General features: G+C 40.5%; 1 protein-coding gene across 5 annotated transcripts in view; it reads right to left on the minus strand.

The window, feature by feature from the left end:
• Positions 1–1,067: 1,067 nt before the first annotated feature.
• Positions 1,068–18,623, minus strand: part of FLNB (filamin B) — a 112,996-nt gene continuing 95,440 nt past the window's right edge. For all 5 annotated transcript variants that reach the window (XM_073351443.2, XM_073351441.2, XM_073351442.2 and 2 more), the window contains 8 exons: positions 16,659–16,925; positions 15,489–15,626; positions 15,277–15,392; positions 13,075–13,207; positions 11,463–11,639; positions 7,063–7,281; positions 5,372–5,575; positions 1,068–2,830 (listed from right to left, as the gene is read on the minus strand). In XM_073351443.2, the coding sequence (XP_073207544.1) occupies positions 2,643–2,830; positions 5,372–5,575; positions 7,063–7,281; positions 11,463–11,639; positions 13,075–13,207; positions 15,277–15,392; positions 15,489–15,626; positions 16,659–16,925 (1,442 nt within the window). In that variant the 3' untranslated portion in view covers positions 1,068–2,642. The remainder of the gene's footprint in view (positions 2,831–5,371; positions 5,576–7,062; positions 7,282–11,462; positions 11,640–13,074; positions 13,208–15,276; positions 15,393–15,488; positions 15,627–16,658; positions 16,926–18,623) is intronic.

Genomic DNA, 18,623 nt, shown 5'->3' on the forward strand with positions numbered 1-18,623 from the left:
TTTTCTGATTTCGTAAATGCAGGTTCTGCCTTTCAGTTATCAAAGGAAAGCCCCTAGCCTAGAAGGGAGTTTTGGACCATGAAAATTAATGAATTTAATGACTGACCAAATAAGTGCTGATGTATTAGCCATTCAGACTGAAGCACAACAGACCCAGCAGGAACAGTAGCAGCTTTGAAAGCCTGTGCTTCATGCAGAACACACTTCAGTTGCCACATGCAGTCCTTGGCTGAGACCACCAGCAAGGTGCTGGGCCAGGCCTGGACACCACTCTCCTGGGAACTGGACTGAAGCCTTCAACTCCTTTAAACAAAAATCTCACTGAACATCCAGATGTTCATTACTAGAGACCCAACATGGATGGGACCCACAGCCTCCATCTTTTTACCCATCTGCAAGCCGTTCAGTCCACCTACCGCCTTTGGAGTTGGTAAACCAAACATTTATCAAGTGCCTCATCTTTTGAGCCAAGCACAGTCCAATGTTTACTACACATCGGCCAGACAATTGCAGCTTATAAACAGCTAATTTAATTGAAGCAGGTGTGGTTGAGCATGAACTGAACATTAGCAATACCAGTGGTGAGGAAGACAGTAATTGAGGAGTGGAGACAGTATAGTGTATGCGCCTTATTCATTTCTACTGTGTATCTGTAAGTCACTATGTGTCTTAAAAATTGTATCAAAAGGCAGACCACATAGCGCTGCTAGTTCACTCTGAGTCATGTGAACTGTGAAGCGTCTCAGTGCAGTATGATGGTTTTGCCTAGATTTAATATCATATACTGCCCAGTCGTTTTAGCAGCAAGAGAGTCAGGAATGTTTTAGACCTAGCCAAATAGTTTCATTATGAGAACACTTGTCAAGTCTAAAGTAGGGTCAAACATGACTGTTTTAAGGATTATCGTTGGTGACTAGTTTTAGGGCCAGGAGATGTACACAGTAACAGTACATGTGGCTGGAAGTTAGACATGAAGCCACACAAGCATATTATATTATATTATATTATATTATATTAACCAAGCTAAAACTACCGTTTCTTCAAATAGAAGACAATCTGAGGTGGTTTTTAACATGCACATTTTAATGTAGCCAACATTGTTTTAATAAGTTAAGATACAATTTTACAATCCTGCATTTTATTCCAGTTTTATTTGTTTTTACGTCCTAGTTTACAATGTAGTAAGCATTTCACATTAAGGCACAAAGCACAGTAAAAAAAAGTCAATTTCCCCAAGAAACTGTGCTCAAAAAGTAGTGCATTGACATACAACTCCTACAGAACAGCTGTATGTAGGAACCTCTCACTAGGGATAGGAGGTAAGCATCAACATATTTCCAACAAATCCTTCCTAATCATACAAAGTTAAAGCTATTTAGCCAAAACTTGTGCTCAAACACAGCAGTTGGCAGTAAACTTCAGTTCAGCATTTGAAATGTATTTGTTATGGAGGAAAAAATGTCACAATCATGAAAGTTAGAACTAAACGTTCATTCCTTACTCATAAGAAGGATGGATGAGCCCTTGTGCATTTTAGAAACTTTGCAGCATGAAAGCGATTTCAGGAGATGAAGGTGCTTTACTGAAGTCTTTGGATTGCAGTTCCCATAAAAGGATTAGGATGTGATCAAGTAGCTTGTGCCTACTATGGTTACCTTGTGGATTCAGAGCACTATTAGACATGCTATTGTGCAGAGCTAGTTTTCAAAGTTAAAGTTTGGAGCAGGTGAATACCCCAAACGTGAAGCTAACCTTTTGATCTTTTCCTTTTATGAGAGGCTTCTGAGCTGTATGGATTCACACCTGGCTTGGATAACTTGATTTAAACCAACTGACTGGAGTTTGTGCTTAGAAGCAAAGACTTTTGGGAAGTTATGACCAAAGTAATGATTGATCACACACTAGCAATTTATAGTAAGTTTCGCTAGAAGCCCAAGCTAATTAAAGCCACCATTACAAGCATCATGGAAAAAAGCTAATATATTTTTACAAGGCATTAAATGCAGAAGGGCTGAAAGCAGACTGAAAGTTACTTCCTGATAGCTTAAGGGTTGCTATAGCAAAATTAAGCACTCTTTTCTTAAGTGTAAACAATTAGCAAAGCATTTTGTAAAATATTCTCTTGAGTGGTATGCCACTTGAATAGCTTTTCATAATGTTAAGTATTAAAATTGGTCAAGTATACAAAGGCACGTATTTAGTACCAGTTTTACCTCACTTCTTTACAGAAAAAATCTGAATTGGGGACAGCCCAAGTCATATTCCACAACTTAATGTAAAGTCTCTAGTCAAAAAAACAAATCAGTAGTTTAAGATACCCAATTACAAAAGACAAATTCCAGTTTTCAATTAATACCTTAAGTCTTTAACATCCACAAAGGAAATTAGTGTCTTAGTTATCCACGATTAATGTTGATAGTTACCCACTGACAGTAAAGTTACAATTTTAAAAAGGATATTAAATAGATTTACATTACATAGTATTCTATTTAGGTAAAAAGTTGGAACACTTCTAAAAACAGTTATAGAATTTACTTTTGGATGTACTGAAATGTGAGCTGCATGTATCTAGTCACAACAGAACTGCAAACAGTTTTAAAAATCTGAATTGCAGATGCAAAGATTATAGATCGTAGAAGAACTTAAGGAACAGTGACATGGAATGGACTTCCAGGAATGTGCGTTTCGCCCCACTTCACTGCCAGAATATAGTCACCCTTCTCTTTGACCACATAAGTTACATTGTATTGGTGGTTTCCCAAGTGTTTCACAGAAACTTCTTCGCATGGTGTTGTGGGTCCATGGACACCAACTAACAGCATATTTGAACCTGTGGTACAAATGAGAGACCATTAGCTTTTATAGTTATGACTAGGTAACAGGGGACTTAAGTCTTTGTTGCTGTACCACCCCAAAAAATGGTCTACCAACCCAAAGCGCTTACCATCTTATTGTGTGTTTTGGGCCATTACTCTAGTGATTTGTTTATCTAGCAATAGTCTAGGCTTGGTTAAGCCATTTTAGAACCTAGAAGGATTTTGTATTTACATCTTTGGAAGTACCCCTCATTAAGCTAACATTTAATCTGCAGGTATGGTGTCTGACCTGCATACAAGGTGTTGCTACCATCATTGGCCTGGGTTGACATGAGTAAGTGGACATGGGTGGGGCCTTATGTCTTGGAGACAGGATTAGGGAGGTAAATGGATCAGCAGGCTGGAAACAATGTCTGTACTAGCTAAAATGAGGAATACCCAAGGAACCATTTTACAGAGGACAAGGTAACCCTGGAATATTATGTAAGAGAAAGAATAAGTCATGCATGGACAATGACTGATATACAGGGACTTTCCTATAGAGGGATCAAGAAATCCCAAAACACATGATGCAATGTATAGTAAATGCAACAACGTACAAGTTTGCGGTGTAATTTTGGATGTGTGGTACACCCTATATCCACCCCCTATGCTTCCATCTGATCAACTAGCACAGCTTTGATGTGTGCCAAATAAAAAGGAACTTGAGGGAGAAGACTGGAGTCGAATGGGTTTTCGGGGCGCCTCCCCAACATAGTGGTGCCCTGACTCATTCCATTCATCTGGAGCAGGTAACAGTATAGCTTATTACACTTGTAGGTCAAGGATCACAAGCCTTTGTAAGGGCTTAAATCTGAGGAAGATTGTACCACACTGGAGAAGTGGGTCAAATAGAAGGGTGGACCCAGTGAATTCCCCAGAGAACTAGAGGGAAAGTGGGACTGGGTGCAAAAGAAACTCCAGAGCAAGGTATTGGAGAAAAATGCTTGGCAAAGCAGTGAAGGTCCGTTAAATGCCACTGAAATTTTCAAAGAATAGAACCCCTTGGCAGCAATGGAAAAGACAATGTCTAGTTATCCTTAAGGCAAACGGAACCCAAATCAAAGCAGCAGTTTCACAAGGATTATTTTTGACAGCTAACACTAACAAAATGTGCCACCTTGAGGGAGGACTGTAAAAGTTGTAAAAGGCAAAATAGTAAAAAAGCAACTTAAATGTGTTATCTGCTTGTAACTTGCAGTTTACAAAAGAAACTTCTAGAGTGTAAAGCCATTTTAGGAAAAGTTCAAAGGGGCTTAGCTATGCCAAACGAGTTTAAAATATTTATTTGGTCTTGCATAACTGTTTACAACTTAGCAAGGGGCTGCAAAAAATTTTTAAAAAATACCTCTTAAAGTAGAACATGTAAAATAAATTGGCTTTTAAAAAATTCCATCCATCCAAATCTTGAATTCAAGGTTGCAAAGCTGACACACTCTTTGGGCAGTAGCCATCATCTGGCATGCTTAACTTTGTTAGTTAACCCTCAAGGGGTCAATGCTTTTACAGAATTCATTTTTTAAATTTGGTTATCAATGTTAACCATAAATTGAAAATAAGGACAGAGCAACCAGAACCAGAATTTACAGCACAAGAAAGAGGGCCAAGTACTGCAAAAAAGTGTACAATTTTTGCTTTTAGATATTTGTAGGTTATAAGAGTTTGGAGTAAGGCTGTGCTATCTTTTCCACTATAAAAAAATCCTTTGACACCTATGAAAGTTGGCTCATTAATTGTTGGGATTTACAGGGTGTCATTAAAAGATTAATAGTGACTGCTGATTACCCTGAATACTTCACTTGCATCTGTTAACCCTGCTCCACACTGGGGGCCGGGAGGAGTCGACCTAAGATACGCTGACTTCAGCTATGCTATTCATGTAGCTGAAGTTGTGTATTTGAGGCCGACTTACCAGGCCGTGAGGACAGCAGTGAGTCAACCACTGCCGCTCCCCCATTGACAGGGAGCGCATTCGGGGATCGATTTATTGCATCTAGACAAGACGTAATAAACCTATCCCCAATAGATCAATCACTACCTGCCAATCCAGCAGGAAGTGAAGACCTGCCCTTAGATTTACTTTGTAGAGTCCCTGGCTCAGAGTTCAGGCAGGGTCTGTTATCTACTCAATCACTAGTTTATTTGGCCTCACATGCATGGTGCTATGCAGAGTCTTTCATTAGAGCAAAGGTAACAGTTGCAAGACAAACCTCTCCTTTCACTGCATGATTTCAACACAACTGATTTTTCCCCTTCCTGTCATTATGCTAGTTTATGACTGATTCAGTCAGTCAAGTGCCACTCATTCAGTTCTGATTAATGGCTAACAATAGGCAGCTCAAAAGCAGTCAGTCACATTCCTGTACTCTAGAGATGAATTCAGTTAGCTGGCAGTTTACCTCCCTGGGATCCAAGAGCTTAAGTTTTTCATCCTGGTCTCCCACTGGACCCTTAAGGCCATAAATTAAACAGTTGCAGATATGTATTGCTTTGAGATCAAATCCTTAAACCCATACCTGCTTTGCTGCAGTCTACAGTAAAGCTGCTTTTTTGACCCACAAAAGCCTTTGAGAGTCCTGCACCTCTAGAGGTCACTCTGCTGGCATCAGATGTAGACTTGGGAATGGCACTGTAGCAAGTTTCTGTTGATGACCGCGTCACCGATTCCACCATGATTGAGCTCGTTTCATTTGCGCTGCCTGGGCTAACCAGTCGCTGGCCTAGAAAAGGAAAGCAGATTTGCAATAGGCAGGGTTCTCAGTACATTTAGAAGGAATTCTGGGAAGTCAGAGAAAGTTGTGTCAATAGGCTGGGCTAATATTTTGATCTTAATCACTTCCCTGCAGTAGCACCTGGAGGTTCTGTCAGGAACAAGGATTTAATGACCCTATACAAACATGGCACATCCATGCTCTAGAAAACAGACTTCTGGTAATTCAGTTCTCTTCTGTTCACTGCCCACTAAATTTGTGGTGAACCTGATTTCTCATCGGGAAGAAACGTGCTCCCAGGACTGTGATAGGCATAAAGAGGTTAGAGAACAGTACTAGCCCTCTTCCACTCAAGCCGGATTTTCACTTCAGCAGTACAGAGGCTAATACAAAGTATTCAGTTTGTATCTAGCATGGTAATAGGCACACTGCAGACTTCGCAGAGCAAGTAATCAAGATTTTTCTATTTCTTGAACATTTTGATTTACAAACCAGGTGCTGGTTATGCTTGCAAACAGTTTAAGAGTAGTATGTGAACCATGATTAAGTGTTGGGCAATATTTAAAGATGGATTTGTTCATCATGTATTTGCAGATTGGCTCCTACTAGGATAGAGGATTTGAATGAACATGCGTTATTTCTGGAAGCAACAGCAACCCCAGTGCTTTTAAGCCAACACCAAGACAGCTGCAGTGCTTGAAAGCCAACAGGGACTTCAGATTTCATGAAGTGAAACAAACTGGCTGAGAGAAAGGAGAATTGTGCTCGAGTTGCTAAAGGTCAGTGAGACTTTATACACTTGAGTTGGCAGAACAGAGTGGGTGCAACTTTGTAGAAAACTCTGAAAACAGTCTGCCCAGGACTTTGCACGAGTGTGGTGGCATTTTACAGATGGGACAGCGAAGACAAATTGTGTCCTGTGATCTTTAACACATCAAGGCCACTGGCAGTTTTAGAAACTGAACCCCATTCCATGCTTTGAGCACAGTATTCGCAGACAGTGGAAGTCCACTGAGTTTTCCTGTATTTTCTTAATAAAGCTGTTCAGAAGATACAATTATCTGTCGATACGCATGTCCTTGTCCTTAAAGGAAGGGAACCTCTTTAAGGAAGAGTCAAAGACTAGACTGCATCCAGTAAATTTGCCTTTTATATCACGGCAAGAGACAAGTTTTGTAGTTGTCACTGGGAAAAGTGAGCTATGTTTCGCCCCTAATACAGTGTGCTGGAGCTGCTGGATTTTCAGTATGTTCTAGGGAAGTTTTTGTTCAGCCACGGACAAGCTTTCAATAGCAGGCACCTCAGTGGTGCTTGTCTCAACTAGTTCTGAAATAGGATCTCATTATCTAGAAGATCTGAGGTGGGGGGAATGCTCTGCCCTTCATAGTCTTCAACACTGCTACCAATAAATCCCTTTGCGGTATTGCACAGAGATATGCTACAGAGAACTAAATTAGTAGTCTTTAGTCTATGCCATCACTGGTTAGTATTTTTACCTGTGACTTTTGCCTTGAAAGGGCTGCCCACTATATGGGTAGGTCCACCATATTTAATTCCAATAAGATAGTTCCCTGGAGCCATTGGTGTATACATGACATCATAACCCTCAGGAGTTTCCTGGCAGTCCATTTTCACCTTTGAGGGCCCTTCAATTGTAACGGAGAGTGTTCCTGGACCAGCTTTGGTTGTGTTTATGTGAAACTCCGATTGCAATCCTGGAAAGAGGTTTAGCATAAGAATAAAAACCAAGGGTGTAGGAAAAGTAGTAATGCTTACCTATGTATGCAATCACCAGCATGTACTGTTACACAAGATCAATGTGCAAAGCAGTTAGTAAAGTAAGGCAAGAATATGGTACTTAAAAGCTTGGTCACCTTTACAGTGTATGGAACAGCAAGACGACCATGAGTAGTCTAAGCAATGTTGATGCTTTGAAACAGACAAATACAGTAGGTCAAGCTCTTTGGCCCAGTTCTGCTCACTTATTCTGGCCTCATGCCAATGAAACTAGTGATTTCAGTGGGGTTACTTCAGCTTTACACTTGTATAAAAGCAGAATTTTGCCTCTAGTATGCATGTTTTACCTATATGAAGCCATTATTGGCTATTCTTAATCAAATGCTTTTACCCATTTCTTGGGCATCAGAAACAGGAGAAAAGCCCTTCAGGAGTTTAACAGGAATTGGGGAGGATCTTTTATGCATGAGAGGCTAATTTAAAGGCAATTAAACTCTTAAGATAAACCTTTCAGTCCCCTTTGCAGCCTACACTGATGCAGGTCTTCTCCAATCCTAAACCCAGGTAAGATCCCCATCTCCCCGCAGGATTATAGCCACTCATCACTGAAGGCCCCCTTAAGAGTTGTCAATAGATCACACCAGCGACACTTGGCCAGGATAAATCTTTGGCTACAGCTCTTGCAAAACAGTTATTCAGATTGCCTTGGGTAGCACTCCAAGCATTCTGCTGGAGTAGAAACAAAGCTTTGTTTCAGTTATAGAATCAGTAAGTACTGATTTGTGTTGCAGTAACAGCACAATGCTATCAACATTACAAAGAAAGCTTTAAGCAAGGCTTTCAGTCTCAGTCAACTGTCAGATATCTCGAAGCAGGTCAGCTGTGCACAGATGACCAAACACTACAATTAAGCTTAATTTAACATTCCCTTTCCAAGGTTTATTATTCCTAGTCTAGTTTAAGTCTTTAAATGTGGTATCAGATGGAACAGAAGTTGCTAATTCCTGTTTTCTCACCAGTGGAAAGCAGGAACTGTTTAGTAGAATTCCTGCTACCATGGGGAATGGAGGAATATAGATGTGCAATCCTGTATCAGGCTGGAATCCACATAATATGGCATCTTCTCTAGCATTAGCTAGTACTCAGGGTCTTTGGGAAGGAGATTCTCTTTTACTCCAACTCAATGTTTATTGGAAGAGCATTCTTTCCTTACCTCTGTAAGTGATCAGTTTACACCATGCAGTATAGGAATCTATTCCCTTTCTCTGCTTATGCAGCTATGGGTATGACTACACAGGGACAAGAGACCTGTGGCACATCCCTGGCTGGCCCAGGCTGCGTTTGGGCTCTGAACGCAGCCTGAGCTCTGGGACCCTCCACTCTTGCAGGATCCCAGAGCTTGCGTTCCAACCTTAGCCCAAACATCTACACAGCAATTTTTCAGCCCCCAGAGCTGGAGCCCAAGCCTGAGCTAGCTGACCGTGGTCAGCTGTGGTTTATCCATGTGTAGACATACCCTCTGAGTGTGTTAATGTTCAACTTGACCTCCCATAGCAGTGACTTCCACCAGTGTCTGTTTACAAGCAACTGCCCTTTTCTGCAGATTTAAGGGATTAGGAGGGAAAGATGGTTTCAAGTGTTCCTAGCTATTGGCTACCAAAACCTAGAGTCCTTCAGACTGGTCTATTGTTCAGGAGTCCTGCCATGTTGCCTCCAGCAGTTCCCATGTTAACATGAACTCTTAGTTTCAGAATGTGGTCAGTGGTCCCTTATGGGAGTTAATACTGGTGTCTTTCAGTGCAAAATTACTGAGCAACATGTTTTATGGATTTAAAAGATTCAACTGGAAATGTGTCAGTGGGGACTTTCGTTTCCCTCAGGTAAAAAAGGGTGGGGATATTTTATATCCATCACTGCTTTTCTGCACCCCACTGGTTACACTGCCAGGAACAGCTTTACACAGGGATTGCTAGGGATCGACATTCCACCTTTTGAGAATGGAAGTACTGCAAAGAGTCCACAGCAGGGGAAAAGGAAACGAAGCAGGGAAACCATGCTAGCTGTGGGTGACATCACTACCCATCGAAATGTGAAAGCTTAAGTCTTAGTTGGCTACAGTGTTTGGCATAATTTAAACTGTCCATAATATGAGCACAAGAATGTCTTTGTATTTGATTACAAAGGGTAAAATTAAGTTATATTTGTTTGAATGTTTAAAGAAACTGGCAGACTATTTGCAGGCAGGAGAGCTGAAATAATGGAGATTCCAGACTTCCAACAAGAGCAATATTTAAGCAAGATTTTAAACCAACTTTCTCTACACAGTTCCTAATACACAATTGAGAGATGCAATTTCTCTTTCAATTTAAGCTTTGGCTGCCATTTAAAGACCCCCTTAAACTTCTAAAATTGCTAAGTGCTAACAAGAAGTAACAAGTATCTAGTCAGCTTTCAAGTGTTATATAGCAATATAATTTAAGCTGGGAAATGTAGAGAAGATCTGCACCTTTGCTTGCAGAGACCCCAATCCACAAAGGTACTTAGGAGCGTAAGTCCCAGGTATAAACTCCACTGCGATCCACAGAACTCCTGGTGAACACTGTAGGTGCCTAAACTCACTCGGCACTTAAGTTCTGCCCCCCCCGGGGCGGGGGGGTATGTACACACACAGTGCTGTCCCTCTAAGCACCAAAACACTTATTTCCCACCCCAAGGCCCAGAGCAATTCACAAACTGGGCAAGATGTGGACGAATGTCTATGATTGGATCCATTTTAAAAACACACCTCAAAGGTGCCTCCCACCTTAACTTCTAACCACGAGGTTGCATTGCTCACCTGGGATGTGGGAGACCCAGGTTCCATCCCCCCCTTTGCCAGAGAGAAACTAGTATTGAAAAGGGGTCTCCTACCTCTCAAAGTGCTCTAATCACTGGGTATGTGATATTGTGATGTGGAGCTCTATCAATCTGTTGAAGATTATCCACTGTGGATAAATATTAAGTCACTGAACCAGAGTGGAACTAACTTAGTCCAGTAGTTAGGGCACCCATCTGCAAAGTGAGACCCAGAGACTCCAGTGCCCCTGCTCCAAACCCTCATTTATCCACAGCAGAACAGCTTTAACGGAGAGTCAGTGAGGCTCAGAATACCCTATAGCTCAGTGGTCACAGCACTCAAGAGGATTTGAACAGGAGTCTCCCACCTTTCTCCTTCTGCTAGGCAGAGGAAATCAAACCTCCATCTCTCATATCAAGCAAGTGCGCTAAAAGTGGTTATGTGGAGCAAGGCAGGCATCTAACACTCACAAGAAGATACTTAGGCACCTAAACCACCTGACTCCAAGAGACTGGTTCCTGTTTGTGGATCACTAAGCAGACAGTGACCTCTCTCAAGGAGGGGTGCATCCCTTGGCTCCATCCCTCCCTGTCAACATCTCCCATTGGTCAGTTTAGGCAGCTCCCTGCCTCGTGTCCTGGCTTTTCTGGATTGCATTCCAAGGCACTTCTCTCCCACATTCATTAGGCACCTCACTCAGCCTTTGACTGCAGTATTCTGTGTGTGTTTGATCTTCTAGGCACCTAAAAGTTAGTCCCCCTGATGCTAAGCATTGCGACACCAAAGTCCCTTTGTGGATCTGGGCTTGAATAATTTTCAAGCTGCACTATCAATTCTGATCCAAAGCTCTTTGGACAAGGAGTTTAAAATGCCTTTATTTCAAAAAAACCTCCATCTTCTTCTGCATATCTCATGTGTTAGAGCTTCCCATGTGGGAATAAAGCCAAAGTATTTCCTGAGCTCCAAGGGACCACCTAAGTTGAGTTGAGCTAACTGACACCGATTTGCTTAGCCAAGTTTTTCACCAATACAAGTGAAATCTTTGTTTCAGCCACCAGAATTTGCAGTCTTTAATCCTGCAAGCTGCTGGTTTTACAACCCTAGTAAGCTTTATAACAAGGCAGAATAAGAATGTGTACAAGAAAATAAAGGCGGAAGAACAAATGCTTGTTAGTTTAGCTGCCTTGGCAAGGAGAAAGTAAACATTTACAGTTGTATAAAATCAGTCTGAAAAACAGCTCTTTGGAAGCATTAGAGAGGGGAATTTCCATTGGGCTAAACAGTATTTTCAGTCTGATTTCAGACTTTTAAGAGGGAAGTTACCTGTGATACCACTCTCTAGGCCAGGTCCATATGCAGTAACAAGTGCTGGATTGCCTGCCTGCCCTGGTTCCCCAACTCTGACTTTAAATGGGCTTCCTACCACATGGCTTCCATTAAACTTCACATCAATGGAGTGAATACCATTTTCATGTGGGATGAAACGAACAGCATACTTATCTGTAAGACAAGCACAGTGAAATATTTCAGTAATATTGCCAGTGAAGATGTAAAAACTCAAACTCCCTAACATTCAGTAAAATTTGAGGACCCAGAATAGGCAAGTTGGGTTGCACAAGTTGTCCTGCTTTCAATCTGAAGTAGGACTTTGGTCAATATGGTGCCGTTAATAGTTTGACAAACTCTTCCCTTTCCCATCTTGTTTAGTAACGAGTGATCTTAACTGTACCGAAAAACCAGTATAGCTTTAGATAGATCTGCTAATAGAGCAATTTGCCTCATGCATCAGTTAAGATCACCAGCTACATTTGAGAGACTTAGAGGAAAGCTCTGCTGTCCTTGGGCTCATTATTATAGCTTAAAGCACAACCTGTTATCCATTCAGTATATGGATCAAGCCAAACCAAATCTACTCTCAAAATAGAAAGGGGAATATGCAACTCTGGGATGATTGCTACGTCACTTGGGGTTCCACATTTGAGAGTGACTTGACCATACAGTAGTGTTTAGCATTTTTGGCTTCACACATTAACCCAAAGAAAAAAGGCTGAGTCTTTGAGCAACTCCCACTGACATTTGTGGGAAAGTCCCATTGACTTCAGAGTCTGAATTTCACTTAAGTTCTGTTTCCAGGCATCAGAAACACTGTGCCAGAGGCGAACAGCACACCCAACATTAATGGCAGAAATGTGCTAACTGCTTTTGAAATCCAACAGCAAGTCTTTCCCATAGTCATTTAGACTTTGAAATGAACTGCTGTACTGAAGTCTGTAAAAGGAAAACAGTAATTGAAATGGGAAATTGACTCTTTACACAAGAAAATTTAAACACATTTATGGTTTCTATTTTTGTAGCAATCTAAAAAATCCATGTCAGCCAACCAGCACCAATTGAAAATGTAGCTTTGAATAAAGTGTATTGACCTTTTGGAAGAATCAGGTTCTGTACTGACTGTTACAGAACAAGTACTTTGCAGCACCCAGAATGAAAAGTTTCAGTAACAGCACTATCAGTGAATAGGGAGTACTTGGAACTCATGAATTTATACTGAGCAAGACAGGTAACGAAGTAATTCTAGCCTCCTGAAGTAAGGTATTAAAGTGATCAAACATTTTCCCTCTAATATTTAGAAAAAGTTTACACTGAGTTGATTTGAGAGACTAGGCAAGAAAATGCAGCACAATCTGATTGGACAATTCTAGTTGGAAGAGTTCCAAAAGGCAGGTTTCCACACTAGTTGCTCACTTTTCTGGTTTGTTATGAGTAAGTCAGAATGATTTGAGTTGCCAGCTATATTGGTGGTGCAAAGATAATAGTCAGCTAGTGTGAACATGATATTCAACCACTGTACTTACGAAGTTATCAACTATTTATATCTAAGATATGGAAATCTGTGTTTGAAATACAGTAGGCTTTCATTCATACAAGTTCTTACCAGGCTCCAGTTCAGAAACATGACATTCTTCTACAGCTCCAGAGGGGCTATGAACTTTAGCATCAATCTTGCCCTTAGCTCCATTAAGCCTTATAGCAAAAGATGCTGGCTGGTTAACTTTTAATCCAGATTCCTAAGAAAGCAATATATTTAGATTGCCAAATTTAGTTTTTCCAGTGGTTTCAGACAGACATTGTTAACAGAATATTTACAAGGACACTAGGTTTAGTTACCAAAAAAATCCGTGCTAGGAAATAAAGGCATTTGTTGAGTATTTGAGAGTTAAGTTATCCTGACCATAAGCTCTCTGCATTATCTTCATTGTTTGCTGTTTTAAAAAAGGCAGACTTGTGTCCAGTAGACATTAAACAGTGGATTTGTCAGTCAATTACGCTTTCTACAGCTACCCAACAAGGCTTGTTTACTTATGGCTAGGAATTGGACATTCCATCAATAGTTTCATACTCCTACTCTGTCATGATGCAATCACCAATAATGTTCAATATTGGTCACCCACTGTCAGTGCAGGGGGAGTCAGTTTTCAGAGGTTTGAGATTTTAGTTACATATTAGCTATAGTTCTGCTTCCAGTCTGCTGATTCATTCCAACGTTAATTCAGAAGGAAGACAAGTCTATCAATGCAGCTGTCAGAGGCTCTAAACGCATTTTACATTTCCTGCAACATGCTATATTTAGTGTCATCACAACGGACAAATGACAAACTAAAGATTAACATGAAAACAGATGTTGCTATGCTATATAAAGAGATCAATGTTTTGCATTTGACTTCAACAAGTAATCAGTCCCAACAAGTGTATTTCATAGTTATTCATGCAATTGATAGGGTCCTTATCAGAGGAATGGTTACATTTGGTTATGCTTTAGCCATGTTGACTATAATGCTTTGTAATAGGAACATACTTTACCTGATCCCATTTGCACCTATATCCTGAAGAGGGAAATAAATGTAACTGAGTAGAATTTAAGTTAGATTAAAATGCACCTATAAAAAATTTAACTGATGGTGCAGGTTTTTGGACAGGTCATACAGAATATTCAGCTTTATCTCCCTCTGCAGAGAAATTAGTTAAGAACAATCCTGTCAAAAGTCTTTAAATGAAACACAAGAAAATCATCAATACCACAGTGACTAATTAAGGTCCATGCAACTCCTTTTTTAGGCTCTCAAAAGGATTACTCTCCCATGTTAAATGTCAACTTTAATTTTAAACTGAAAAAATTGAAACTGTTTAAATCAGGTTGTGTTAAAGATGAGGAAGAGAGTGATCTCAGCAACCTAGAACAAGAACTCTAGCAAGAGCCACTTGAATGGTTCAAATGCAGCAAGATCTAGGCACAACATACTAACTTACACTGGGTGCAGTTTCACTTTCCAGTGACTTTTTAGGTTTAAGCCACACTTTTAATGCTACTTATATTAAAATACAAGAAGCAACTCATGATTTTTTGTGGTTAAGTGTACCAGAGGAGTCCAGAATGAGTAGAAAGCTGGAATTCACTCACATTTGCTGCTGTTTATGAACTCAAAGGGTTCAAGTCTGTGGTTTTAGGACTTTGGCACATAAGTGAATTACTGCCTTGTATTCATCTATTTGCCCACATGGATTCCCAGAACAAGTCTGAAGTAAATGCTTGATTACATTAGTGTACACTGTTTTGTTTGGGTTTAAAGCTGTGGCTAAAAAAAGTGCACCCTTACAAGTCAACTCAGCACTACTTGAGTAAACACAGTGACTGTTCACATTACAAGAGAGGTTTCAGGGATAAGGAGCTCTAGGCTACATTTAGAAGCTATAGGTTCATTCAACTTATAGGCAACTGCCAGCTAGTTGGAGCAATCCCAAGTTTTACAAGACCACTGTTCCCCCCTCTTTCTTATTTGAATTCCCAAATCTTCTAGTGTTAGCAACTGAAGCATGGCGAATGTGTTTTAAATACGGGTTGTTTAGAGGTTGACCTTTAAGAATCTCCTCTAGACTAGTTATATCTCCCTTGATTGCCAAAGGGCTTTCAGTTGCTTAAAGTTTTTTCTTGCTAAAAGTTTCATTTGGATGTGGACATATGAATCTATTTAAAACTGATCACCTAATAAACTTAGACAGAATTATTACAGCCTCTGAGAACAAGGACAAAAATCAGTCAGCATGTGGTAAATTATGAAGATGCTTCCTTATGTCTCACCTGAAGGCTAGTAACAGTGAGTCTACGAGCATCATCTGAAGGTTCGATGACAGGAACTAGGTAGGGGCTTTCTGGAATATGCTCATCGTTGAACTTTATGGACACCTCATAGTTACCTGAAAGACAAGGAAGTAGTTCATAAGAAAGCTCCAAAAGTGACTGCACTGGAAATTTCTGTAGTTATTTCAGTAGTATTTGGTTTCACTACATACCAGGTTCTTGAGCAATGTAGGATACACCACAAGAGCCATCTTTATGGTCTTCAAAGGCAATTTCTGCTTTACTTGGGCCTTCTACTGCAATAGAAAGCCCTCCAGCTCCAGCTTCTCTTGTCCATATACTGAATTCAGCTGTTGACAAAGCATACAGGCAGAGTTCTCACTGGAGAGAACTGCTAGTGAAGATTGAGTCCTTCTTGTCAAGAAGTATATTCCCTATGCAATGGTTTTAATACTGATATACCATGGTGATGACTTCTACCACGTGAAAGCCATCGACAAAGACTGACAGTTTTACCATTTAGATTTAGAAAAAAATAGTAACTGTTAATTCATTCTCAGGTAGTGTTACTGGCCACTGACAGGCTGAAGGTACATGCGCCTTCAACATATAATTCTGCCTCTATTCATTGTATCATTCAGGTTTACTACAGTTGTCTGAGTCTTAACACCCAACCTGGTGAGAGTTCTGTATTAAGTCAGAACAAACATTAAAAGTTACATTTTAGGCCTCATCTACACTTTTTGCACTGATTTAGCAACACAGATGCAAATCCCTAGTGTAGATGTGCTGCACTGGCATTGGGCTAAGGTAGACCCAGGCAAGTTGCATCAGTGTTTTGCAGTGCCTACTAGGGGTTTGTGCTCTTTAGCTAAAAAAAGTAGACTAGGAACTGACACCTGTCAAGACAACCTAGGGTTACCACGGTCCTATCGATATAGCATGTCATTGGACACTTGAATTTAAGAAGCTGAAGATTGTTATACAAGACCTTCACCACCCATTCAATGCAGCTGTATGTTATTTTTCTTGGCCTGTATTTCAACGGCATACTACACAGCTTGAAGTGATGCACCATTACAACTAAGCTCTAGCTGAGCCACCAAGCTGTACAGAGTCCTGTTTACAGCAGTTGACTGTAGTGTACTACCTGACTTGCTGCTCTAAAGACAATCATGTAGTACACCGGAACCTCGCTAGAATGTGCATCTATATAGCGCGAATTTGCATATAATGTGGTGACAGCCATGGATCCCAAATTTAATTACAATTCATATTAACGCAGTACCATGCATGGATCCCAAATCCTGCGTTCTAGTGAGGGTCTGGTGTATTGTATTCCAAGCTACAGGAGTCTGGTAGTGAAGTCAAGGAATTCTCACCTGGGATGCCGGCTTCTGCTCTCTCAAGTCCTGGACCTCCAGCTCTTACTTTATTAGCCCCGCCTTCACCAAGTGGCCCCACAGTGAATTGGAAAGGACTGCCTGGGACATGCTGTCCTCTGTATTTGACATCCACAGTGTGGACCCCCATTTCTTGTGGCACAAAGCGGACACAGTATGTGTTTTTTCCAGCTTCATTTATTTCTGCATCTGCTGTTCTTCCAGAGGGGCTAGTTACCTGGGCTGTCATATCACCACTATCAATTTCTGGACAGAAAGAGAGAGGTTAGCAGTCACTAATGGAACAAAATGATTAAGGTTGAGATTTGAGACAATGGGCTTTGTAGGGCCAACTCCCTTAGGTACTTGTAAAAATATCCCACCTAAACAGACATGGGCAAATCTATTATGGGCTAGATTAAATAATGAATTTAGCTTTTTCACTTAATTTTTAAATAAATCTGTGCATCCATGCTTGGTCCTGCCAAGGCTATCCCAGACCCAAATCGTTTATCTGGCATGGTAACTGAGTCTCTGGGCAAGGAGTTTTACAGTTTATCAAAACTACTTCCAAGTCCAATAGGGCAATCCAGAGTGCCCTGCCACAAGGGCAGAATACACCATTTCTGTAGTTCTACCCTCCTAGTATGGAAGACATTAAGCCCGAGAACGTACATCTGACTGCCTGGCATGGCTGAGCAAGACCCATATATGGTCTGTTGCTTGTTTAGTTGGTCTATTCTTTGTTTTAAGTGACAAAATGTTATGGATTTATAATCATGCTTGCGGGAGCACCATGGACATGGTTAATAGAAGATGGTCAAGAGCTAGTATCCATGGATTTCCACTGTCTTCACAGTGGAGTCATTTACCCTAGCCAGCAGTATCCAGGTAGTTTTAGGAAAAAGGTGAAATATCAGCCAGCCATTAAAGCATGAAATGCCTGCACAATTATTCAAGATATAAAGGAGCATACTGATGGTGACATTTATAAAAACAGTCACCAATATCATGGAAATAGTTTCAGAATATTGTGTTTTAACTCAGCAGTATTCTTGAAAATAAGGTATTTGTTCACCATGATAAGGTAATTTACCTAATCCAGAAAGTAATAAATATGGTGGTTAAAAGTCTTTCAGATTGGGTATGTCACCACTTCAGGATAGTTAGGACTCTCACCTCTACATTATGGAAGTAGCTACAAGTCACTTTTCTGATTGTTTTTAAGGGGGCTAATATGAGATTTGCTTGCTTATTGAACTTCACTTAATTCTTTAAAATTCCCTCCCTTAAATGCACTAAATTTCTGCCCACAGATATTCACTTTTTAACACCATGCTCAGTAAGAATGGGATTTTATGCAAGTCAGGCTGGGTAATTAAATGTGAGCACACTGCCACTCTTGGACTCCATGTGCCTGGTGCTAAAAATGCACCCTCCATAGCCTCCACTGAGCACTTTGCACTGCTGTGGACCCAAAAGGCAGACTGGAAAGTCTGGCTCTTGACAATAGCTCATCCAGCCATGAAAATATGACAGGTTCTCTCAACTGAGTCGGGCAATTGTCCTTCAGCTCAGCAGACAAAAACAGAGATTAAACTAACAAGAGAAATGAGGGAGTTCCTACAGAGACACAGCCATTTGGAACAGAGTCACTAAGGCGGTAGTAAGGAAATTAAATAAAAGGAGGGGAAGATGCAAGAATAGCTGGGACAGTCATTGTAATAGAAGTTGAGAAATATTGTCAAAATACAGCTATAAAATTCTTCCACTAGAAACAGTAAGTGGCTCAGGTACTATATCTGGTTTACACAAGTTCTCACCTTAGGATATATAGATAACTAGTTTATATTATGGACATCTAAATACCATTTGCTAAAAGAAAAAACTTCACTGAAAATTTTTCATAAGCATTTTGAAATATTCACACCACACTAAGGAAGTGATAGTGGATTTAAAGAAGGT

This window comes from Lepidochelys kempii, chromosome 7, assembly GCF_965140285.1.
Source record: "Lepidochelys kempii isolate rLepKem1 chromosome 7, rLepKem1.hap1, whole genome shotgun sequence".
Taxonomy (NCBI): domain Eukaryota; kingdom Metazoa; phylum Chordata; order Testudines; family Cheloniidae; genus Lepidochelys; species Lepidochelys kempii.